The sequence below is a fragment of the Danio aesculapii genome, chromosome 7, assembly GCF_903798145.1.
Source record: "Danio aesculapii chromosome 7, fDanAes4.1, whole genome shotgun sequence".
Lineage (NCBI taxonomy): Eukaryota > Metazoa > Chordata > Actinopteri > Cypriniformes > Danionidae > Danio > Danio aesculapii.
The window spans coordinates 17,147,447-17,173,819 of record NC_079441.1 but is presented as its reverse complement, the minus strand read 5'-3'; the positions used below and the strand labels follow the sequence as shown (position 1 = coordinate 17,173,819).

Here is a 26,373-nt window from a genome sequence, read left to right as displayed (position 1 = left end):
AATTGAACATAAACATCAGATGATGTAGGATACAAAACTTTTTTAAAAATTATGTTCACCCCAAAATGAAAATTTTGTCCTCATGTAGGCGTACTCACCCTCAACTTGTTCTAAACCTGTTTGAGTTTCTTCTGTTGAACACAAAGGAAAAATGTTAAGGGGAAAACAGCCATGGACTTCAGTGTTCATTCATTCATTCATTCATTCATTCATTCATCTATTTATTTATTTAGTTAGTTAGTTAGTTAGTTAGTTAGTTAGTTAGTTAGTTAGTTAGTTAGTTAGTTAGTTAGTTAGTTAGTCAGTTAGTTAGTTAGTTTTTCCACTATGGATGTTGGCTGTTTTATTTAACAAATAAATTAATAAACGTTAAGAACCACTTAAGTAAATGGGTGAGGTAATTTTCATTTTTCGGTAAACAAACAAATCCCCTTAAGCGATGACTAAATATATTCAGCCAATACTTTTTTTTTTTGTCTTGTCACTGTAGAGGTACCTTCATGGATGAGATTTGAACCTTTGATGAAGGTACAATATTGTATCTGCATGTTTTAAAAACTAATTTGGTTTCCCATCATACAAATCGTGTCCTTAAGGGTACAAACAGCAATTGTACAAATAAGTTTCTTTGTCTTAAGGTACAATTCTGTTCCATAAAAAGGTACTGCGTTTCTAACTGTACCAATCCACTTAAAACATAAACTCCAGAGTCGACTGACATCTAGTGGCTCCTGCATGAGTCTGGATTGGAAGCTGCAGTGTAAACCTCCTGCCAGAGGGTGACGCCAGGGCTGCAGTAAAACAATCAGCCTTGAAGCTCTCAGCGCAGAAGCAGACCGCTGACAGAAGGGAAGATGGCGGCGACAATGTTGAGGTCGCTCTCCAGACTCGGACGTCCTTCAGTTTTATTAAACAGTAATGTCAGCTCTCCAGCCTGTGCTCTGATTCAGACGAGGTACAAACAGCACGGTCATTAACACACTGCAATTTAACCGTTGGTTTGGTGAGGCAGCGGTGTCCTTGTGGTGATGTTGTTATTATGGTTTAGCAACCGGTATTTCTGCGACTTAGATTGTTTTGACAAGCATGCTAATGTACAATATTGAAAAATTGACATGTTTATATACTTATTATTCTATTATTATTTAATGTCGTTTTCTCCTTTGCTATTTTTTCAATCAGCTGTGGAAAAACAAGCTTGAAGCTAACGTTAATCGTTATGAAACATGAGCAGTTACAAAATAATCACAATTTATATGTCTCTAATAAATCATGGCTTTGAGGTTCTTAATGGCACATTTGGTTTTTTTTGTTTTGCAATTTGCAATCACCACCAATATTTGTAAGTAAAATAACCAACAAAAATAGCGACAAAGGTCTTAATTGAAGTTTTCAAAATGTTAAGTTTTAAAGTATTAAATCAAAGCTAGAGGTTTTTAATTAACTAAATATTGATTTAAAGTGTATATCTTCTCATTGAGGTAAATTTGGTTTTACATTCACATATACTATACTATAATTTTAGAAAACTATTCTTTGTCAAGTCTAAATAGAGAAATCATTATTAGCAGCCAATCAAAGTACACAATTGTTTACAGTCAACTAAATAGTGCTAATGTTGTATTAAAGTCACAATTACATACTATTTCAGACTGAATATTCAAAAGTACCGTGGTTAACTATATAGAGACAGAATGTGTCAATATAAAACCAACTTTACCTCAATTATATTCTCGATTCTTAATACAAATATTGTAATAGGAAGAAAATAACTCATTTTATGTACATTTTCTTTTAATTTATGCAGTGGAGTGTGAAAATTACATTAATGTTTGAATTAAGTTCATTTTTTTAAATCCACCCACCCATCTATCCACCCATCCATCCATCTTTTATTTGGGATTTTTTCCAAGTTTTAACAAAACATTTTGTTCAATCAAGGTTGAATTTTTCCATAATGACCCTTGCTGCTGAAATAAATTAACAAACAAGTTAAATTCAAATACAATTACAACACAGAGAAAAGAAAAAAAACTTTGCAGTATTGTATACATTTGCAGTTAGATAGACAATATCAATTGTAAAAATAATTCAAATAAACTAATACCTACATGATAATACAAATCAATAATCTGACATGTTTATGGTGGTCTTGCACATACATTTGGAGTCAAACAATATTAGTGAACACATTTAAACCTGTTTACACAAATTTATTCATTTAGATCAGTTAAAGGAGAGAGTTTTGTTTTTAAAGAATGTGATCATAGATTGCTATGTCTCATAAAATTCCCTTCTTTAAATATTAAATTTTTTCTCATTTTAATTATACAACCAGATCACACATCCCCATTGAAGCTTTAGGTGGGGCTGCTGATTTCCACTTAAGTAATATTCTTCTCCTTGCTAATAAAGTAGCTAAGGCAATAAGAAATGCACTATTTTTTATGTTATCAGACAATGATTTTTATCTGCGAAGACTTTAAATGAAATGTTTTTAAATGTTAATCTTCCAAAATTTGCACAATTTGTCAAAAGTAAAAGAATCAGTTTTAGATTTTAATCTTATGTTTTATTATTATTCATGTATTTTATCTTTTGTATTATTTATTGCTGTTGATGACTTTGTATTGTTAGAATATTTTAATAGAGTGAGTAAACTAAAAATTCTCTCTCTATTCAGGCAGAAGCAATGGCAGCCAGATGTGGAGTGGGTGGAGCAGTTCTCTGGTGTTGTGATGTATCCCTCTCCCTCCGTTGCCAAATGGACACCTCCACCTTGGAATGGTTTGCTTGATTTTTAGCCTTCTTAATTCCATATTAAATCAGCATTCAGGACAGATAAGAACATCACATATCATTTTTTTCCCTTTCAGATAAGGATCCACCAGCACAAAAGGATTTGTCCAACCTCACCATTAACTTCGGGCCTCAGCACCCTGCAGCTCATGGAGTGCTGCGCTTGGTGATGGAGCTCAGCGGAGAGTCTGTAAAGAAATGTGACCCTCACATTGGCCTCCTGCACCGTGGCACGGAGAAACTGATAGAGTACAAGACTTACTTACAGGTACAAACTAATGGAGAATATCTCATGTGATGCAACTTGTTTGCTAGTTTTCATTGTATTTTTTTATACTTGCACTATTATAATTTTGTTATTATTAAATAAAAATACTACAGGAGTGTTTTTCAACCACGTTCCTAGAGGACCACCAGCACTGCACGTCACCTTTATCAGTCACATCTGTTACAGGTCTTTCAGTCTCTGCTGATAATCTGAATCAGGTGTGTTTGGTTAAGGAGACATGGGCTGTTTCTCAATATGCGTTCTTCAGCGATCTTGTGTTCTTGTGTAGCGTCATCATCAACAGCCAAAGTTCAATTTCAAAACGCAAAACTGCAAGATCGGAGGACGCGTGAAAGTTCCCTGATGTGTTCTTGATATCGAGGACGCGTTGATGCAGACTTGTCTGAATGCAGAATCATTATGGCTAAATAAAGGAGGTGGGAAGCGCAGCATTTTATATAGATTTATTATTAAAGTTCAGGGATATAACTTATTTATCTCAGGAGTTTCCCTAAATGAAACGGTGAAAGTAAACATTACCTTGAAAATCTTAATAGAGGCATAAACACAATAAGGTTGTGTTTTCTGAAATTTTTATTAAAATCTGGTTTGTTTGTAATGTGCAAAGTATATTTGTAGGGGTTTTGTGCATGCTATACATATATTGAAAAGGGAAAAACAATAAATCGTTGTATGAATGCTGTAAAGTTGAAATGATTTTCAGTTATAAACACTTGAAGTTCATGTAACCATCAGGAAGGATGTAGCATCTCATTTCTCAAAGGACACGTTCTGTGTTCTCGTGGTCTCCCGAGTCCGTTCTTCCGAGGTGACCTGGCAAGACTGGTCTTCACAAGAACACAAGTCTGTTCTCTGCATTCTTGGAATTGAGAAACAGTCATGGTAAATGTGCAGAGCTGGTGGTTCTCCAGGAATGTGGCTGAGAAACGCTGAACTACAGGGTCCCACGGGTCATAGAATTTCTGGAATATCATGGGATTTTAAAAGGTTTATTCCAGACATAGAAAGTCAGGGAATTTTTAGATTTGTTTGTCAAAGTTCTATTTTATTTAAATTTTAGTTTGCATTTATCAATGTGTATGTATATTAGGGAAACTCATTTTGGTTCATTTTCCCAACTGACAACCTGTACTCTGTATCCAAATAAATAATATAAAGTTATGAAGAAGTTAATTTATTCAGATTGATATTACGTTATCATTTAACAATAATAAAAAAAATGGACATGACTTACTTTGTGTCTGACACATTAAATATTCCATTTTTAATATATCGATTTCTTATAAAATATGCGAGCAACAGCATACCGGACATATTTGACCATTAACTCGTCTGTGTCAGCCTGTGGCAACAAGTAATGTTATTCTTTTTGCTTGGTTCATTTTGCTGCTTTGTCAAAATAGGTCTGTATACATGTGTGGTTGCACATGTTAATCCCCTGCAAGTTAACAAATATGTGTTGCATATTCATTAAGCAAAACTTCTAAATCTAAAATAATAATAATAATAATTTTAACCATTTAACTGATGCCATTAAACGGTCAAAAAATAATCTAATGTTTAAAGAATAAATGGCCAATATGAGCATCACTAATATATCATTTGTTTTCTGTTGTTTTACACCTATTGTTATGGTTCGGCTATTTTTCAGCACCCTTTTTTTATTTCATGCTCATCAACTTAAGTCAAATACAGTTGACCAGACTGTACCTATTAACCAAGTCTAACATTCCACTATATACATATACATTTTAAAAGCTTTGGCTTCAAAACGACCACTTCAAAAACTGGTTGTTAAAAAAGTAGATGATAGAAAAGCTAAATATAATGTAAATATAACTAATAATATATACAGTCAGGCTTGAAATTATCCAGACCCCTGGCAAATTCTGGCTTAAAGTTACTTTTTATTTAATCAGCAAGTTTTTTTCTGACTAGAAATGACACCGGCTTCTCCCAAAAGATAATAAGACGATGTACAAGAGGCATCATTATGGGGGAAAAATATTTCTCCGCTTTTATTTTCATTTGAACAAAAACTTTAAGTCAGAATTTGCCAGGGTTATGAATAATGTCAGAATTGACTGTATAAAAGCTAAATATAACTACTATTCAAACATTCAAGCTAACACCATTTTAATATTGTTTTTAATTATAACATATTATTTAAATGTTATATTAATATATACATGCACAACAGTAAAGACAGACTGTATTTACGTTCAATAAATGTCATGGAATTGCATGCAGTGCACAATTGTACACAATAACTGGTAAAAAGTGTAGAGTGTGCATGAATGTGAATGTATTCACAGATGAAAGGAAGAGGGCTATATATTTTTAAACTGCAGCATTTCTTCAGCTAGGCTATGTGTGTTTTTTAAAAAAAGTTCTTGCTTCATAGAATAGTTCCCCAGTAGTGCAAAAATATCGGATTTTATTTCGGTTCCTTTATCTTTACTGTAGATCATTGCAGACTTCTGATAAAATGCATTGATAAAATCTGTACTTTTAAATTACCTGGAATAAACTGTCTGCCAAATTTAGGCTAAACGTAACTTTCTGAAACGTTTGTATTATAAACAAGGTATTAATAAGATGTCATAACTGAGCTGTTATATGATGCTGACTGTTACATGAATAAGACTTTGATTGTTTTTATTTGGTGTTCGATATCTGGCCATGTGGGGTTAATTAGAAATAAACAGGAGGATATAAATGTCCTGTGTCTGATGCCAAATCTGCTTTGAATCTACATTATTGTGAAATGACAAATGGAATGGGATGAATGTGCAAACAACACATTTTATGAAGTGAATCCATTAGTAAATTAAAGAAATAATTAGCAATTTGAAAATAGACACGACCAGGTTGTACATACTTGATGTAGAATTGGTTAAGACTGACACACTTTTATTTATTGAAAGGGGAACAGAAACATATTTGTGATGTGAGAATATTTTGACTAGAATAAAACATATTTTAATAAAATGAATATTAAAAAATAAAATTAGAGAGTTTTTATTCAGAAAATATTTGAAGGAAACTGTTTAAGGATTTAAAATTTTAATTTCTAGAGGAATTTTACAATATTTATCATTCATCAAACTGTAACTTTTCTTTCTGTAGTGTTGGTGTTATCTGTATGTTTTAATTTTTTATAATATCTACGATTGTTAAGAAACACTTATGATTGTAATTTGTAAACTGAATATTTATTATCAATGCTCCCATGTATATAGCCAATGCTGCTGAAATTGCATTAAAATGTAAATAAATAAGGTTGTCTTGTGTGTTTGTGTTGCTGCAGGCTCTTCCATACTTCGACAGGCTCGACTATGTGTCCATGATGTGTAATGAGCAAGCATATTCTCTAGCCGTCGAAAAGCTTCTTAACATTCAGGCTCCACCTCGTGCACAGTGGATCAGAGGTGAGGAACAAAACTGAAAAACTTTCAATTCAATTCACCTTTATTTGCATAGCGCTTATACAATGTAGATTGTGTCAAAGCAGCTTCACATAAAAGGTCACAGTAAATAGTAAATAGGAACAGTGTAATTCAGTTTGTAGTGTTTAAGTTCAGTTCAGTTGAGCTCAGTTCAGTGTGGTTTAATAATCACTACTGAGAGTCCAAATATTGAAGAGCAAATCCAACGATGCGCAGCTCTACAGATCCTGAACCATGCAAGCCAGAGGCGACAGAGGAGAGGGAAAAAAAACTTCACTAATGGCGGAAGTGAAGAAAAAAAAACTTAACTTTCAGTCTGGTTTAGACTTATTAACTGGAATAACTACGTAATGGGATCTGTCATGATAACCACTTTTTATTGCACAATCAATCATCACAGAAATAATTAATAATAAAATAGTACATTATAATTAGCATTAATTTCTATTAATTAATTAATTAATTATAACAAATATTTTTAATAGTCTTTATGAGATATACAGAATAATTAGCCCCCCTTTGAATTTTTTTCTTTTTTTTAAATATTTCTCAAATGATGTTTAACAGAGCAAAGAAATTTTCACAGTATGTCTGATAATATTTTCTCTGCTGGTGAAAGTTTATTTTGGCTAGAATAAAAGCAGTTTTTAATTTTTAAAAAAATATTTTAGGGACAAAATTATTAGCTCCTTTAAGCTATATATATTTTTTGATAGTCAACAGAACAGTCCATTGTTATACAATAACTTTCCTAATTACCCTAACCTGCCTAGTTAACCTAATTAACCTAGTTAAGGCTTTAAATATCGCTTTAAGCTGTGTAGAAGTGTCTTGAAAAATAATATTATTTACTGTCATCATAACAAAGTTAAAATAAATCAGTTATTAGAAATGAGTTATTAAAACTATTATGTTTGGAAATGTGTTGATAAAATCTTCTCTCCGTTAAACAGAAATTGTGGAAAAAAATAAACAGGGGGGCTAATAATTCGGACTTCAACTGTATGTTTGCCACTAATTGTATAATGATTATACAATAGCATAATATTGCAAGAACACTTTTTTAAGAGCTTTAGATTTAGATTAAGAACATCTACAAAATGTACTAGTATCTATTTTCTGTTTTAAATACTAATACTTTGTTTTTCATGTAAGATTTCCATCAGGTACTAGTTCAATATTTTCTAGTCCTTATTAATTAGATACAAGTACGTATACACTATATACTAGTTTTTATATTCGTACTAGATTACTATTATGTATTGAAAAGGTTCTAGTATATATTTAATAGGCACCAGGTATCTAATGAGTGTCTACAAATATCTATTAAAGAGACAACAGAATTTATTCAGTAGATACTAGTACCAATTAAATAGACACTAGAACATATTAAATAGATTCTAGCACCAAGGTTGCCAATGAATATAGCACATGCTACTGATAATGTAATAAAATAAAAATAAATATTAGTATTTAGTCATTTGATACTAGTACTCTTGGTTCTACTACTTCTGAAGTGCATAGAAGATGTTAAAGTAACACCAATATTTGAGTATGGATTAATATTTGTTTGAATGTGTCTGTTTGTCTGTGTCAGCTGAATAAGTGTGTTAAATTGATCTCTGCAGTGCTGTATGGAGAAATGACCCGCATCATGAACCACATCATGGGCATCACCACTCATGCCCTTGACATCGGAGCCATGACCCCTTTCTTCTGGATGTTTGAGGAGAGAGAAAAGGTTATCTATTTTTAAAACTTAAAAAAAAAAAAATTTCCCTTTTTGTCATAGTTGTAGTTTAATCTTAAGTGTGCATAAAATGATATATGTAAAGCAATAAGTGGTATTTTTGTGAGAGTACGAAATTTAAAGAGATTGTTGGAATGGGAAGTGACAATCTCATATGGCAAGATCTCACGAGATGATATGTTGCAACATATTTGGTAGTTGAGAACGCGCCGCTCCGCGTTCTGGAGAAACCTACTTTCCGAGAAATGCTGGCGGCGGAACGATGAAGCAAGATACCCTCTCTTGGCCACGGTTGCTAAAAAGTATCTGCATTTGCGCTACAAGCACACCATCTGAACGTGTATTCAGTGCTGCTGGAACCATTATAACCCCAATTAGGTCTTCGCTTAAACCGGACAAAGTCAAAATGTTATTTTTTTTCTGGCAAAGAATTTAAAATATGAATAGAAATCAAAGGTGGAGTGTTAGTAGACTACGCTGTTTATTTTTTTCAACATCTGACTTATATTGTTACTAGTAGGCTAATATTTTTTTTTCTTTTTATTATCATTAGTTACTATTTATATTATTACTGATTAGTAAAGAGACATTAAGGCTATTTGTGAAGTTCTTAAAAATGTAACGTTTAATTATTATGATACTGCATTCAATAAAGGAAAAGCATGCTCTTAATTATTCTTCATGATCTGATTCATACATGCAATAGCCTAAACCTATATTGCGCCGACAAGAACAAGCTCTAAAACATAAAGTCTAAAGCGAGAGGAGTTATTAATGTTATTAATATTAGTTATTAATGTTAGTGATCATAAACACAAACTGCGTTCGTACGATAAACGCCGTCATGGCATCTTTTCTCATAAAAGAACAGATTATCCATGTTGTCGCCGTCTCCCCAGCCAGGTTTTCATCCACAGTTTCCGCTTTTGTTTCTTTTCGCAACAAACAAAAAAGTATCGCTATAGCAGGCCCGGCGCCAGGATGTCATAATTGAGGGGGCATTTTAATCCCACAGGGCGGCACTTGGCCTGGTGACTGATTTTGGTCCCTCTTGTTCCTTTCATTTAGGCTATTTATTCACTTATTTATCACTTTACATAAACGGAGACAGATCATGGTATCAGCGCCAAATGATTGGTTTAAATTATATTTTATTCTCCTCATTCATAATTATGATTATCATTCAGCCTACCTGCAGAGGATGTGAGAGGTTGATTCACGGCAAATGCACTTACTTACGCACTATATACCCATTTCATTTATAACACTGTAAACTTGACTTAATAATTAAGTAATAATGAATATAATAAATTAATGAATTTTAATATTAATTATTGTGTAGACTACTGTGGGACTGTACAGTGTCCAACTAAACATTTTTATCAGGCTACTCTAATATTAATCCCTAAGTTAACTAAAAAAAACGAATGTAAAAAGGACTGGTATTGCGCCACTGATAAAATTAGTTTAACGGCAAATTTCTTTTGCATTTTATGCCTTTAGCGCTAAAGAGAGTTGTATCTAAAGAATTTGTTAATCAAAACATGAAATAAATTACGCCTTTATGTGATCCACTAGTCCAGTTTTCTCCCGTGTGAGTTTAGAGTGTGCAGCACCCTGACCTATCAGGGACCAGACCTCTGGGCTATTGCTTCAATTTCACAATTTTTATAATATAATTGCTTTTTTATATTGTAAAATATCTAAATGTGTGCTCTGAAAGTTGGAATGATGAGTGTTAGTAATTAATGACAGAAAGAATTTTCTCTTTTGAGTGAACTTCTATCATGGATTATTTTACATCATAATTGACCCAACCCCCCACCACCATATATACATACATACACACACACACACACACACACACACACACACATATATATATATATATATATATATATATATATATATATATATATATATATAGGAGCTAGAAGCAAGTATAAACTTGCAAAGATCGTTAACACCGCTAGTAAGATCATAATGAACCCCCAGAAGCAGCTTATGGAACTGTATATAGACCAGACGGAAAGCTTCCTTCTGGTAGACGATACAGAGTACCCACAGTAAAAACTAATATTATTAAGAAATCTTTTATACCATCTGCTATTACCATATTGAATAAATGACTATAAAGTAGTTTGTATGTCTAGGGTTGTGTGTTAGTAATCTGTGGTATAGGAAGCTCTGTGTTTGCTCTGTGTTTGTGCTTTGTGTTTGTGTTTTGTATTTATGTTTGGGAGGCCAAAAACGAATTTCCACACATGTGGACAATAAAGATTTCTTATTCTAATGGATATTGTACTGTATTGAATAGTGTATTGAGTTATTCTATTTGTACACTTTTTGTATGGGGGCATTCACAGGATGTGTAATGACTTTTAAAATTGTCTCTATTCATTTAAATAATTGAAAAATAATCATAAGTTGCAGCCCTGTAAAGGATTATACTAATCTGTTGAATATTTGTGTGTTAATTATTCACCATTGATTTGGTTGTCTTTTCAGTTGTTTGAGTTCTATGAGCGTGTGTCTGGAGCCAGAATGCATGCTGCGTATGTCAGACCCGGTGGAGTTCATCAGGTAAACTTTGATTTGTTATGCTAAATGAAAACTCCTCATCTTATAATGGTTATATGAAATATAATAATGCCGTTCTGCCATAACCTGAACTCTCGTTTCAGGACATGCCTCTTGGTCTCATGGATGACATCTATGAGTGGTGCAAGAATTTCTCTATTCGCGTGGATGAAGTTGAAGAGGTATGCAGACCACGGCCACAACTGGTTTCAGTTGAGAATTTAGCTAGTTATTAGTATTATTATATAAGGAATGTCCTGTTCCAACATGACTTTTAATATGGAGTTTCTGCCAAAATCGAGTCCCAATCTGATGATTGGTTTTTTTTTTCTAGTGCTAGGTACACGTTTTGGTACAATAAAGGGATAATTCAGCCAAAAGTGAAATTTATATCTGCATTTATCACCCTGGTGGTTGTAAACTTTAAGAAATCCTTTTTCTGATGAACCCAAATTAAAATATTCTGAAGTATGTTGGGCGAAAAAGCAGCCGAGTGGAGGGGGAGTAAATTATGGAAGAATAACATTTTTGGGTGAATATACATTAAATGTTATTAATACCCATCCAGTGAATATGCTGACATAGATCTGTAATGTATATTTTAAAATACAGATATTAAGAAAATACATTGAGTAAATGATGTCAAAAAATGTAAATCTTGTTATACTTAACATCCGTATTATAGTTGCAGATTATATTAATAGTATAGTGTATTAATGTTACATTAATAGTAGAGTATATTAATCTCTGTTTTGTTGAGATGTTGCAATGCAATGTTGCACAATTAATCTTTACCTCAATCGAACGCAGTACTTCCCTGAAATGATTTCACGTTACTTTTCGAAAATGTGATTTTTGCATGTAGATACATGGTACTTTTTCAAATATTTTCTTATGTTTTTAATTGAACACACCTGCTCATATTGTTTCAGATGCTGACCAATAATCGTATCTGGAAGAACAGAACTGTTGGTATTGGTGTCATTGGCGCTGAGGAGGCACTTAATTATGGCTTCAGGTAAAGCTGTTTATTATTGGTGAAGATGATTGGTCAGCTGAAGTGTCTAATATGCTTACAGAGATTTTTTTATTACATAAGCTTTCCAACAGTAAACTTGCTTATAAATCAGTTTTAAACATCAACAGAAGCACAGTCAGTAATATAAAAGAGATTTTCTTAATTTCCTCAGGCCATCAAGTAGAGTAGTAAAAAAAGTTCTGATATTAATGTACTTGGTCCTGTATTTAAATGTATGGTATTTAAGTTGGTCATGTATTTAGATGCATTCCAGGATGTTATTTAAAGTGTGTCATCTGAAAAAAATAGGTTATTATACACTACTGGTCAAAAGTTTGGGGTCAGTAGGATTTTTAAATGTTTTATCCTGCTCATCAAGTCTGCAATTATTTAATTATAAGTCCAGTACAAATTGTAAAATTGTAAAATGTTATTGCACTATAAAATAACTGTTCAAAAGTAGTTTATAATTTAATTTAATAATTTATTCTAGTGATTTTAATGATGAATTTTCACCTTCATTACTTCAGTCTTCAGAGTCACATTATCCATTAGAAATCACTCAAATATTAATTATTATTCTTCGTATTATTAATATTCTTAATGGTAATCGTAATAAGAGCAATAATGACTTGAGTAATAATTTCATTTGAAACTACATACAATAAGTAAATATATAAATAAATGAATATTTAATAAATAAGTATTTAACAATTTTACTTTTTTTTTTTTTTACATTTAATAAATGCCGCGTTGATGAACAGAACTTTTGACCTGTAGTGTGTGTGTGTATATATATATATATATATATATATATATATATATATATATATATATATATATATATATATATATATATATATATATATATATGTATATATGTATATGTATATATGTATATATATATGTATATATGTATATATATATGTATATATGTATATATATATATATGTATATATGTATATATATATGTATATATGTATATATATATATATGTATATATGTATATATATATGTATATATGTATATATATATGTATATATGTATATATATATGTATATATGTATATATATGTATATATGTATATATATATATGTATATATGTATGTATATATATATATATATATATATATACATACATATATATATATATATATATATATATATATATATATATATATATATATATATATATATATATATATACATACATATATATATATATATATATATATATATATATATATATATATATATATATATATATATATATATATAAATGCATCAAAATTCAGTATTGGACCCTTCGCTAAGCCCCGCCCACCTTAGTCACTGTTGTTACGCCTGTCAAGTTTTTGTGCCTGGCACATCTTATACAATATGTATGTGCTGGTGTCAGACATAGACACAGATATAATTAGTCCTTTTTGGCAAGCGCGTGAGATCTGAGAAAGCCAGACAAAAAAGGACTGCAGTATGCATTACAGGGGTAAATTCACAACATAATAGTCAACGATTAGAAAATAACTTAAGCAAAATTGAAGCTAAAGCCTAGCCGCCTCATACGCTGACTATTCAACAGCTTAGTTCATGCACAGCAGGATGGGTGAAATTTAAAAATAATATAATGATAACAAATTAAACCATGATATTTTTTTTTTTAGCCAAAAAGCCTAATAGATTAAATGTTGGGCAATGAAATATAGTGTTACTAACCAACGAGGGAACACGCATGGACAGTGCATCTACATAATTCATTCTAGAAAGAACAGCCAGAAAGGGAAGTTGATGGATTTCTGCCAAATATTAGCATTATTGACCCATACATAACAAACCTACTACTAGTCACCAATGACTAAATCTCTAAAAGACTGACAAAAACATCAGTGAATTGTAGCTCTGACATGGCCATGAGGGTTATAAATTACTGAAAAACAGCTGCGGGTGATCGCAAGTGCTCAGATTGTGATCACATCTCGGTTTTGTTGTTACTACTATTGTGAGGGCTTAAACGGAGCAGTGCTCATAATATTGAGCGGGAAAAAAAAAGAAAAGAAAAAGACAGCTGTGAAACCTAACCTGCTTTGTATTTTTGTAGCAAACACAGTTTAGATCTTTTTAGGGTAAGAGGTGTGTGAGTTATTGCCGTCTATCACTGAATGTGTCAGGAATTTTGTAAACAAAACCAACTTAACTCCACTCCTTTAGCACCCCCACAGAGCTTGATCCATGCTGGAATTTCTCCCCTTGGGTTTTAGGTTTTGGAAAGGGAAAAGAATTCCACCACCCCATCCAAACTTTATAATACCGGGTGTCAGATTTGCATAATCCATACGCACAACACTATGGTTTGTTTCCCTCGCTCGAAAGCTTGACAGACCTTCTGCACGTGGCTACGGTTGCTAAGCCACGATTGGTGTGCGGCGGTTTTCGGGTGCGGCTTAGCAAAGGGTCAATTATATATTTTAATTCATATGACTTAATGCTGTTTTTGACATCGCATGATCTGTTAACAAAATCACATGACTTCTTTTGATGACAGGAATTTATTCACTAAATGTGTTGCCACTGGTTTTTTATCAGATAAACAGTTGATCCTGTTCAGTTGTGTGCATACGTTTTTAATGCACATTTTCAAAATTTATGAGCATGTTTTTATGCAGTATTCCAAATATTGCTATAAAATTGGTGGATAGAAACATAGCTATCGTCATTGTAATATTAAGATCCAGGACAGTTTATCATTGTTTTATCAGCTGTTTTTTATCTTCAAATATGATTTAGCTGTTTAGATGTGGACCAAGAGATAATTATATACAGTTGAAGTCAGAATTATTAGCCCCCCTGTTTATTTTTTCCCCAATTTCTGTTGAGCGGAGAGAAGATATTTTCTGCACATTCTTAAACATAATAGTTTTAATAACTCATTTCGAATAACTGATTTATTTTATCTTTGCCATGATGACAGTAAATAATATTTGACTAGATATTTTAAGACGCTTCTATACAGCTTAAAGAGACATTTAAAGGCTTAATTAGGTTAACTAGGCAGGTTAGGGTAATTAGGCAAGTCATTGTATGACGATGGTTTGTTCTGTAGAATGAAAAATATAGCTTAAAGGGGCTTATAATTCTGACCTGAAAATGTTTTTAAAAAAAATTAAAAACTGCTTTTATTCTAGCCAAAATAAAACAAATAAGACTTTCTCCAGAAGAAAAAATATTGTCAGACATACTGTGAACATTTCTTTGCTCTGTTAAACATCATTTGGGAAATAATTTAAAAAGAAAAAAAGATCAAAGGGGGGCTTATAATTCTGACTTCAACTGTATAGTCATTATACCATAACATCAACTGCAATGGGGATCTAAGACTTTTGCACAGTACTGTATATATGTTTCCACTGTTTAACTCGATCTCTGGGCTTTTTTCAGTGGAGTGATGCTCAGGGGATCAGGTATTAAATGGGATCTGAGGAAGACTCAACCATATGACAAATACGACGAGGTGGACTTTGATATAGCCATTGGAACAAATGGTGACTGCTACGACAGGTCAGTGTTTTAGCTTGAGTAAACGGCTTCATAAAGCCCAGAATGACAGGAAACGACAACCACAGAGTATAAATTAGTTTTAGACCACATAGGCTGATGGTATCACGTGTGAAATGTGTGTAAAAAAACATTCTCGTGAAAGCTTGATGGCAAATAGAGAAGTAAGGAATTTTTTTTTTTATCGTATTGAACTTCGTCACAGATTATTTGCATTGATCCGGTGCACTCAAATACTGGAAGAGATTTAAATATTCCCATGATTGTTTTATATTGGGGTTTATTAATGAAAAATATGAATGTTTTCAGGTATCTGTGTCGAGTGGAGGAAATGAGACAGTCTCTTCGGATCATGCATCAGTGTCTCAACAAAATGCCTGCTGGCGAGATTAAGGTTGATGACGCTAAAATAGCCCCGCCAAAGAGATCTGAGATGAAGGTGAGATATGCTTGCCAATGTATATTGCACTCAAATCGCTGATTTTTATGTTGATTTCAACATGCTCGACAAGCTTATTTAAGGTGCAGTGTAATGTTATTTACTGTATAGCTTTTTCCACCAAGGGACTTTTATTTTTTTTATTTTATTTAAGAGGTCTTTCTAAACACCTCCCATGTGTTCATTTGGTCAGAGAGATCTTTTTTTGTAACACAGAAATGAGCTATTGCAAGACGTGCGATTCATTAACCACAAATGCAGTTCTGTTCATTAGTTCAGCACAACAGAAACATGTTTATAGTTTCAACAAAAGGTATCATCACATTTACATAGTGTTTAAGTTTAATTCACAATAGATGTTTGCATTCAAGAGTGTGGTTCGATTCAAACTTTTGAACAGTTCGTTTATACCAATAATAATACATATTACAGAATGAACATTAGAAACTCTAAAGCATATAAAAATGATAGGCACTATTGTTCAGACATTTTAGGGCAGTGGTGCTCAACCCTGTTCCTAGAGATCTACCTTCCTGCAGAGTTTAGCTCTAACCTTGATCAAACACAACTAAACCAACTAAGACGGGTGCATTTGATCAAGGTTGCAGCTGAACTCCTGCCACCCTTGTTTTTGGGTCTGAAAGGTCCTGTGATGTTGAAAATATTCTTATGTCCACGAGGCTACATTTTCTTTATAAAATGTTAAATAGTCATTTCAGACATTAGCTTTGTGCTGACGATTAATTGTAATTTAAAAACTATTTTTGTTTTGGTTATGTCCTTACTGTTTAAACGATTCTTTCAGTTGTTTGCAATATTATACCTTTGGCAATAATGTAACATTTTAATATTTGATTATTGTAAATCAAGTTAAATCAAATGAAAATAAGAAATATTACTTTGATATTTTACCTACAGTGTATCAATACAGTTAATTAAAATTTTATTCTTTGTAACAAAAATGGTTTTATTTTTATAGTGTAAAATATCTGCTTTGAGTTTTTGTCTTGTTTTTTCTAGTCCAGATACCTAAAAACAAAACTTGAATCAAGAAGCATTTTCTTGGCAAATAAAAATATTTTAAAATATTCAAAAATAATATGTCAAAACTAAGGTATTTTTCCTAAAACAAACAAAATAATCTGCCAAGGGGGGAAATAAAATAATGATCTTCTCTGGTTTGAAATAAGTGTTTTTTTTCTTTCTTTTTTGCAGTGTAGATGAATCAATTTTTTTTTTCTTAGGGATGCTCAAAGCATCTCAGATTTAATTATGTCACATAAAAGGAATAATCTTTATGCTGTGTTCACACCAGACGGGGAACGCGCAAATAAATCTTGCTATTCACGTGTAAATAGACACGTGAACACTTTGAGTTTACTCGCTTCATTTGCGCATCAAATCCGCTTCATTCGCGTGTCAAATTCACTTCTCAATAGGCATGGGCCGGTATAAGATTCTGACAGTATGATAACCTTGGATAAAAATATCACGTTTTTACAGTATTTTACCTACAGTGTTTCAGTACAGCTAATTTTATTCTCTGTAAGAAAAATGGTTTTAATTTTATAGTGTAAAATACACTGTTGTCCTAAAAAAATATCTCTTACACATACCTTAGGAATGGTATTACAGACAGTTTTGGTGGTTTTAAAAACTTTTCCAATTTGCACAAAGAAATTATGGGGTTTTTCTTTAAAGAAGTAGTTACTCCACCCCGTTTTGAGCATCATTATGGGCATTTTACGTAATAACTAACGGGGATGAAACGATTGATCTGCGACAGAGAAACCACGGGTTTTGAGAAACACTCGTCACTACATCGTTCTTTTTCCAAACGATGCATCATACTATGATAGTTCAGCCACGAGTTACGTCATTGTTTGGGAAACACACCCCTGTAAGTCTGTCAAATTTGCGAGTGTCAGTAAGAAGTCTAGCAGCTGCGTTATTGACCCAAAAGAATACAATTACTCACCAACAAGTGGTTTTAATCCTTCATGAGGTCTTCTTTTAAACCCAAAATAAGTTATTTTGAAGGATTTTGGAAAACAGTAGCCATTGACTTCCATAGAAAAAAACACAATGGAAGTCAATGGTTACCAATTTCCAACATTATTCAAAATATCCTCCTTTATGATCACCAAAGGAAGAAACTCAAACATGTTTGGAACAGCTGAAGGGAAAATAATTGAGGACAGAATTTTTTGCATGAACTATCCCATGAATATATGAGAAAAGTGTACAAACATAAACTGCATTTCACTCTCAACTAAAGGGCTTCAAACATTTTCTTTCTGTTTTGCATTTGATCTAACATCCCTCTTGTCATCTTGTGTACATGCAGACATCAATGGAGTCTCTGATCCATCACTTCAAGCTGTACACTGAGGGCTATCAGGTTCCTCCAGGAGCCACATACACAGCTATAGAGGCGCCCAAGGTGAGTACAACAATCACACACACACACACCAGCTCTGTTCACAGGGGATGATTTAGTGTGGGTCTCGTCAGCATTGTTCAGTGGTTTATGGTCATCATCTCATCCAGTTGGTGAGGTTTGAGCTAATTTTAAACTTGGCACACACACGTGGGGAATGTGGCTTTGTGAAGTTGTTGTCTTTGTGATTCTGTTTTTATTCAGCAGTGCCTCAACATTATATTTACAGCACTGCTGATGTGTGGGTGATTCTTAAAACACTAACAATTATGAGAGTTATCATATGAGAGAATCAACTGATTGACCCAAAAGGAATTACTTTCTAAAAATAACCAGCAATAGCTGAAATCCGCAAAGTAGTCAGCTTTATTTTTTTTTACAATTATTCTAGATGCTTTAAGACTGTAAAATCCCTCACTACACACTTTATACACTTTTCTCAGACAGGAATTAACATTTTCACACTTTTCTCTCTTGTTAAAACACTCTTAAAGTTCAAACCATCATATCAGAAGCAGAAAGAGCTTTATTGCCAGGTATGTTCACACATACGAGGAATTTGTTTTCGTGACAGAGCTTCTACAGTGCAACAGCATTACAGAGACAGGACAAAAACAGATAATAAATATATTTTTTTTTAAAAATACAAGTAAGTAGTGAATGCAAATATACGGATTGACAAGTGTATGTACATGTTTATTACTATATACAACGTTATATGTGCAGCTGTTATATGCAAATTGGCATGTAAAGTGTGTTGTTAAATAAGTGTATATGTGTATAAAACTGTATACATGTTGGCTCCACAATTATTATCATCAAGTGTTCATGAGATGGATTGCCTGAGGGAAGAAACTGTTTCTGTGTCGGGCTGTTCTGGTGCGCAGTGCTCTGTAGCGTCGACCAGAAGGTAAAAGTTCAAAGAGGCAGTGTGCTGGGTGTGAGGGGTCCAGAGGGATTTTGGCAGCCCTTCTGCTCGCTCTGGATAAGTACAGTTCTTGGGGAGTAGGAAGGGTTGTACTAGGGTTGTATAAAAATAAGTCCAGTGTTATAGAATGAAACCAAAGATCAAAACCATTTGATCTTCATTTATTTATTCCGTAATGGCGTCCTACATCCACGTAACTTCTACCTTCCTTTAGCAGGTCCAGAAGTTCAACTTTTTGTGCGACAGTTAGGTCTTCCTCTGCCTTTTGGGTGCCACCACAGGTGCCTTTGACGGTGCAGAACGTTCTGTTGACATTGTGAGGAGAAAACTTGCAAACATAGAGTACAGCACTTCAGAGTCACACTGCCAGCGATCTAAGATTTATGTAAATTTGGCAAGCTGAACGCATTCTGTACTGTACCGGAGACAAAGCACGGAGGAAATTAATTGACAGGGGTCTACAGCCAGTCAGGGCGCAGAACGCAATGCGCTAATCAGGACGCAGAACACAATGTGCTGTAGAAATAAAACATGACAAATCATACGAAAAATAAAACGCGCAAAACCGTGAGGCCGCAAAAAGTAAAACGCGTTATAGCGAGGAATCACTGTATTTTAGCTACTATGTGTTGTGTACTGTAAGTTTCTTCAAAAAAGTAATTAATAATTTCTAATTACATCACTAAAATAGATTTAAATTACTTTTCTATTTGCTTTTCATTCTGTAAATCTTAAGTAAAAACTGTCATTTAGGCCTTTTAAATATTTAATCAAACTTGAATAAACCATGCATTTATTAAAAAACATAACAGTCTTTTGTTAACAAATAGAATTGCTCTACAAAAATGAAATCAAAAACAAGAAATGTTTCAAAACAATGACACCGGATATCTTACATACCATACTTTCTCATTAAATCATTTCTTGCTCAATTAATTATATTGCTCATCTGACCGACTTAACCTTCTTTAGTTAAAAAAATCTATTATTGTTGTTATGAATTATTATGTAAAATAGCAGAATAAAAAAACAACTTTGCTTCTCTGAATGTTTGCCATATGTTGTCATGAACTGATTTCTAATCAATTTTTTCTTAAGTATGCACAATCATCTTGATAAATGTAACTTTCTTTAGTTTGAAAACAGGTTTATTCTTTGAAATATATTTGTATAACAATAAATTATGTTTACTCAGCTTCTCTTTTTTTTTTCAATTTTTTTACAGAAATGTTAAATTTATTTACATTATTTGAGGCAAGTGCATTATAAGTAACTAAATTAAGTTCAAGTAATTAAATTAAATTACCTTCAAATTAACATCAATCCTTTACTTGATCTTTTCATTGTAAATTGGATTAATAACAGTAACCAGGCACCTTGTAACCAGTCAAATGAACACTGTTTGCAATATGCGTTTTTTTTTTGGTCAAAATCATTTTTTTCTTCACTGAGGCAATAATTTCAGCTTTACCAGCAAACAGAGAAAAAAATTGGTCTCATTTGCATTCTGAAGGTTTTTACAGAGTAATTTGCTCATAGATCATTTTCCTGATGATACACAACACTTTATTCTAGGAATAATTTCTGAAATATTATTTCTTTTCTAGGTGTTCTGTTTTTTTTTTCAGATTTATGGGCTGATTTAAAGGTGTCATCAAAATTCCATCTGTAAAAGACAGAACAGTAGCATGTAAACAACAACAACAAAATAAACAATGTTGAACCAGACCACATCCAGCTTTCAGACTTTTTTTGCTTAAAGTATATGCAAATTAGCACATATTTATTTAATGAAATAATTTAAACATTTTAGAAAGCTTGTCATTTTTTTGCAATTCTTAATTTAGTCAAAAGATTTATTTTATTTTGTTTACCGCCTGCAGTGTCTTGTCTTGAGAATCAGACTTTACAGCGATAAGGTTCAAAAATGGTGTTTGCTCACCTTTTACCTTTGCAGCCTTTGTACAAGTCAAACTCATTAGGTCTGTTCCACAGGGGGAGTTTGGCGTGTATCTGGTGTCTGACGGCTCCAGCAGGCCTTACCGCTGCAAGATTAAAGCACCCGGCTTTGCTCACTTGGTAATTAAACTATTCTAATATACTAATACACTATTCTAATGTACTCCGTTGTTAATGTTATTGTAGAATGAGATTTATGAAAAGAGAATCATAAAAAAAGACTAGCTTGATTTTTGCATAAATATCTGTCTGTCTGCCTATCTGTTTGTCTGTCTGTCTATCCATCAGTCTGTCTATCTATCTATCTATCCGTCTGTCTGTCTGTCTCTCTATATGTCTGTTTGTATATCTATATACCTATCTGTCTATCTATATGTCTATCTGTCTGTCTATCTATGTCTATCTGTCTATCTATATGTCTGTGTCTGTCTGTCTATCTGTCTGTCTGTCTGTCTATCTATATGTCTGCGTTTGTATAACTAAATGTCTGTATATCCATATGTTTATATATCCATGTGTCTGTCTGTCTATCTATCTGTCTGTCTGTCTTTCCGTCCGTCCGTCCGTCTGTCTGTCCGTCCGTCTGTCTAATAGTAATACTAATCCTAATGGTAAGCTGATGATGTTCTCTGTTTTGTCCATCAGGCTGGTTTAGACAGAATGTCTCAAGGACACATGCTTGCTGACGTGGTGGCGATCATCGGTAAGATGGATGTTTTCACACTCTAGTTGTTAGAAATCTCACTTCTGTTTCCTGGTATCTGTTGTTCAATTCGTTATTTAAAATGTATGATGAAGAACTGTTTCCTCGTGATGATATATATATGAACATGCAGTATTGTTGATGAGGAGAAAAACAAGATTACATTAGAGTTAAAAATAAAAGCTTCAAAAAAATCTCAATCAAAATCTCTGTTGTGGAAAAAAGGTGACAAAATATCACAGACTGTTTTTAACGAGAATGTTTGATGCGACTAAATCTGTCATCAATTATTGTCAGTGATAAACTGTAATAAATCCAAACGTTGATCTCGACTAGGGTTTGTGATTTGTGGTTGGAGAGCAAATTTCTGTTATGAATTTCAGTTGAAATTTTTGAGCAGAGTTTCTGTTTAGCAATTTTCATAAACTAGTACTGTGAGTGTGTTAATTTATATAAGTAGATAATAGAATAGGAAAAGGATTAGATGAAAATAAACAACACATGAGTGTACTTTCCCTTGATTTGTGCTTCTAGGTGAGACACATTTCTCAAATCACAATATACATTTTTTTGCTAAATAATTGTGATCCGGGCTTTACGTTAACTTTTTTGATGACTACTATGGCAAGTAGTTTTCCAAGGTTACTGGCCGTTCGCCATTTTCAATAGCCACAATTTTGTTGCTGGGAAAATATATTTTATATGCAAATATTTGACTTTGGCATTCTAAAATGACTTGATTTAGATGTCCACATGCCCCTTTATTCATTCTACTTTTTTCTGGGTTGTGTATGACCTTGATCAGTGAGGATGAGCAAATGGGTTGTGGTTTCGTAGTGTCACATTGCATTTAGTTTTTTATTTCACATCACTTTTCAGGGCTCATCACTTTTTGACTTATCAAATTTTTATACTTTTTATTTTATTTTAATTATTTCTTTTCCACACATTATAAATAATGTGTCAAAAGGAAAATATAGCTGTATACATGCACTTTTTATTCATCAAAAATGTTCTTTTAAAAAAAAATAGATTGTCATGAAACCCATCTAAAACTATACACAGGTCCCAGATCACCAGTCAACTCTTCATAAATGGAGTTAATCTCCTGTTATAGCAATGTTATTGTAAAGGGTGATAATTAAACCATATTACCAAAAATAACTAAGCAAAAGAAAGCAGATGAAAATCTTATTATGTGCGGTAATTAAAGGAATTACAAATTCGTACTTGTTAGCCACCAAACTGACAAAACATAAAATAGTTACTTTTCCTGTAAGATCAGGCTGGGAAAGCCTGTCTCTCACCATGCGCGTGATCATCCACTCATCTGCTATTCACCTGCTTTCATTTACTCGTGCGAACACAGTTATTTTTGTCAGTCGTGCTGCTTCTAGATTCTAAACTAGTTTAAAAATTATTTTCAACCAGCCAAAGTGGCTAGTTGGAGTGGCTGTCTAACCTTCCACAGCTAAAATCTTTGGCATTTTAATGGGCATTTGGCGGGTGTTAATGTCAAGCCCTGATTGTGATTAACAAATGAACTGTTACTGTATGCTGCATTAACTACTCGTAAAATGTGTTTTACTGGCTAAAGTAGACTAAAGCCAGGAGGATAACTAAACATAATAACTAAAGTTATTCTATTGTTTCTCCCTGAAATTAAGCTCTACATTCTCACTATATAATTTGTCTGCATTAATTGACATTTATAAATGTGAATTTTTTTTTTTTTTTTAATGCATAAAACGTATACTAAAAGACCAACATGTACTTTGAAATTTCTAATAACAAATGTGCTTATGTAAAAAAAAATGACATGCTTTAAATCTGTACTTGACAAAATTAACTGAAGATGAAACAGAAGATATTATACTGAGTTTTATCACATTTATCATATCATACACAGTACGTTTTGCAGAGCAGTGGGTAAAACCTATTGTGGCTTAAAGGATAGTTGTGGGAAGTATAAATATTAAAAAGTGACAATTATTTGTGATACCAAAATATATTTTTTTCATAGAATGATTCTTGTTCTAAATATGCTGGAACAAATTTTGGTATCTAAACTATTACAAATTCTGTAAAAGTAAAAAAAAAAAAATACATTTACTGAAAAAAATACATTTAAGATGTATTTTATTTTTACTGTTTTATTCTTGAAAACATTGGTATTTGACACATGAACTAGAAAAATTACAAAGTGTGAAACATTATACTCATCAAAACATGCAAACTTTCATAATTAAAATGTTTAAATGTTTTTTTTAATAATAAAAATAGATAGAAATAAAACTAAACAATAATTTAGACTTTAAAGGGTTAAGTCTTAATTTAAATTAGATATGAAAAAAGTAAAAAAAAAATTAACCAATTTAAACAGCTATATTTTGTTGTTTTATTAGCTTTATGCAAACTTTTATATTTAATTTTTTTATATATAACAAAAAAGGAATAAAAAAATAGGCTTTAAAGGGTTAAAAGTCTTGATTTAAATTATATATGAAAAAAGTAAAAATTTAAAATATTTAACCCATTTAAACAACTTTTTTTGTTGTTTTATTAGCTTTATGCAAACCTTCATATGTTTAAAAAAATATATATTTTTAAATAATAAAAACAAATAGAAATAAAACACAATAATAATTTAGGCTTTAAAGGATTAGAAGTCTTACATCTTAAATTAGACTTTAAATTAAACTATATTTTATTTTAAAAACTTTATGTAAACTCAAAATTAAAAAAATGTTTAAATGTTCTTTGATAAAATGAAATAAAAACAGAAAGGAATAAAAATAATAATAATAAGTTAGGCTTTAAAGGGTCAAATGTCTCATTTTTAATTAGATATGGGAAAAAGTACGACTTAAAAAAAAAAAGAGAAACCCATATTTATTTTGTTGTTTTATTAGTTTTATGCAAACTTTCATAGTTAAAAAAATGTTTAAATGTTTTTTGTTTTTTTTAATGAAAAAATAGATAGAAATAAATAAAACAAGTAATAATATAGGCTTTAATGGGTTAAATGTCTTTAAATTTTCAATTGGATATGGGGAAAAAACTTTAAAAAAGAGAAACCCATTAAAACAACTGTTTTTTGTTTTATTAGCTTAATGCAAACTTTCCTATTTAAAAAAATGTTTAAATGTTCTGTTTAAAATAATAAAAACAGAAAGGAGCAAAAATAATAATAATTTGGGCTTTAAGGGGCTAAATGTCTCACTTGAAATTATTTATGAAAAAAAGTTTTTAAAAAGAAACCCATTAAAACAACTAATGCAAACTTTCATAATTACAAAAAAAAATGTTTAAATGTTCTTTTTTACATAATGAAAACAGAGAAGAATAAAAAATATAAATAATTTAGGCTTTAAAGTCAGGGCTGCACGATATTGGAAAAATGTACAGTGTGATATTTAAATTTTCTACGATTCATAATACAATATTTCACCAAATAACTTAAATAGCTCTATTTTGAAATAATTAATACATTTATATTGAATGGGAAGATTTTGTAGAGGAGTGAATCTGCAGAAAATATCATAGACTAATTGGCAGCATAGATAAATACAGTAGAGCAACGGTATAAATGAAGGAGTCTAACAGTATCCAGAAATAAAATAATCAATGAAATATAGTTGTGCAGTCTTCATTATAAACATCATTAAATAAAATGAACTTTTGTTAAATCTACAAAATGCAACAATTCCTTGTGCCCAAATGCTTTACACCAGGGGTCACCAATCTCGGTCCTGGAGGGCCGGTGTCCCTGCAGAGTTTAGCTCCAACTTGCCTTAACACACCTGCCTGGATGTTTCAAGTATACCTAGTAAGACCTTGATTAGCTTGTTCAGGTGTGTTTGATTAGAGTTGGAGCTAAAATCTGTAGGGCACCGGCCCTCCAGGAACAAGTTAGGTGACCCCTGCTTTACACAGTCACAGGCCTTAAAACACACACAACTAATAAACTTCCTCATTTTTATAGTTAAACTGAAGTGACTCCACAATTGTACCAGGTCATCTATAATCCTGACTCCACATTAAAGATCCTGCGGTGTGAATATTGCACGTTCACACAGTGCGAAAAACGATATATTGTGCAGCCCTAGTTTAAAGGGTTAAATGTCTCAAATGTTAAATTAGATCTAAAATAAAACTGAAATACATTTAAACAACTCTCTTTTGTTGTTTTATTTTATTATAAAATAATGTATAATATATATTTCTCTTCCCACAGGCACTCAGGACATCGTGTTTGGTGAAGTGGACCGCTAAAGACGACAATGGCTGATCCTCCTTCTGTCTTTAATCCATTCTAGTGATATCACGACAGACCTTTCTCTTATTTCTCTATGTAAACACTTCTGAAACCTAAATAAATATTTTAAAACTTGGAAAAAAAGAGCCTTTTCTGTTTCTTCAAGTGCAGCTTTTACTCTACATAATTTCACCCACTTACATGGCAAC

General features: G+C 32.1%; 1 protein-coding gene across 1 annotated transcript; it reads left to right on the top strand.

Moving 5' to 3' along the window:
• Positions 1–823: 823 nt before the first annotated feature.
• Positions 824–26,308, top strand: ndufs2 (NADH:ubiquinone oxidoreductase core subunit S2). The gene is made up of 14 exons (XM_056461149.1): positions 824–955; positions 2,684–2,787; positions 2,877–3,067; positions 6,399–6,519; positions 8,166–8,278; positions 10,796–10,870; positions 10,972–11,049; positions 11,800–11,885; positions 15,321–15,440; positions 15,747–15,876; positions 18,224–18,319; positions 21,240–21,323; positions 21,849–21,906; positions 26,144–26,308. The coding sequence occupies exons 1-14, from the start codon at positions 855–857 to the stop codon at positions 26,179–26,181; spliced, it is 1,395 nt and encodes a 464-aa protein (XP_056317124.1). The 5' UTR covers positions 824–854; the 3' UTR covers positions 26,182–26,308.
• The last annotated feature ends 65 nt before the right edge of the window (positions 26,309–26,373 follow it).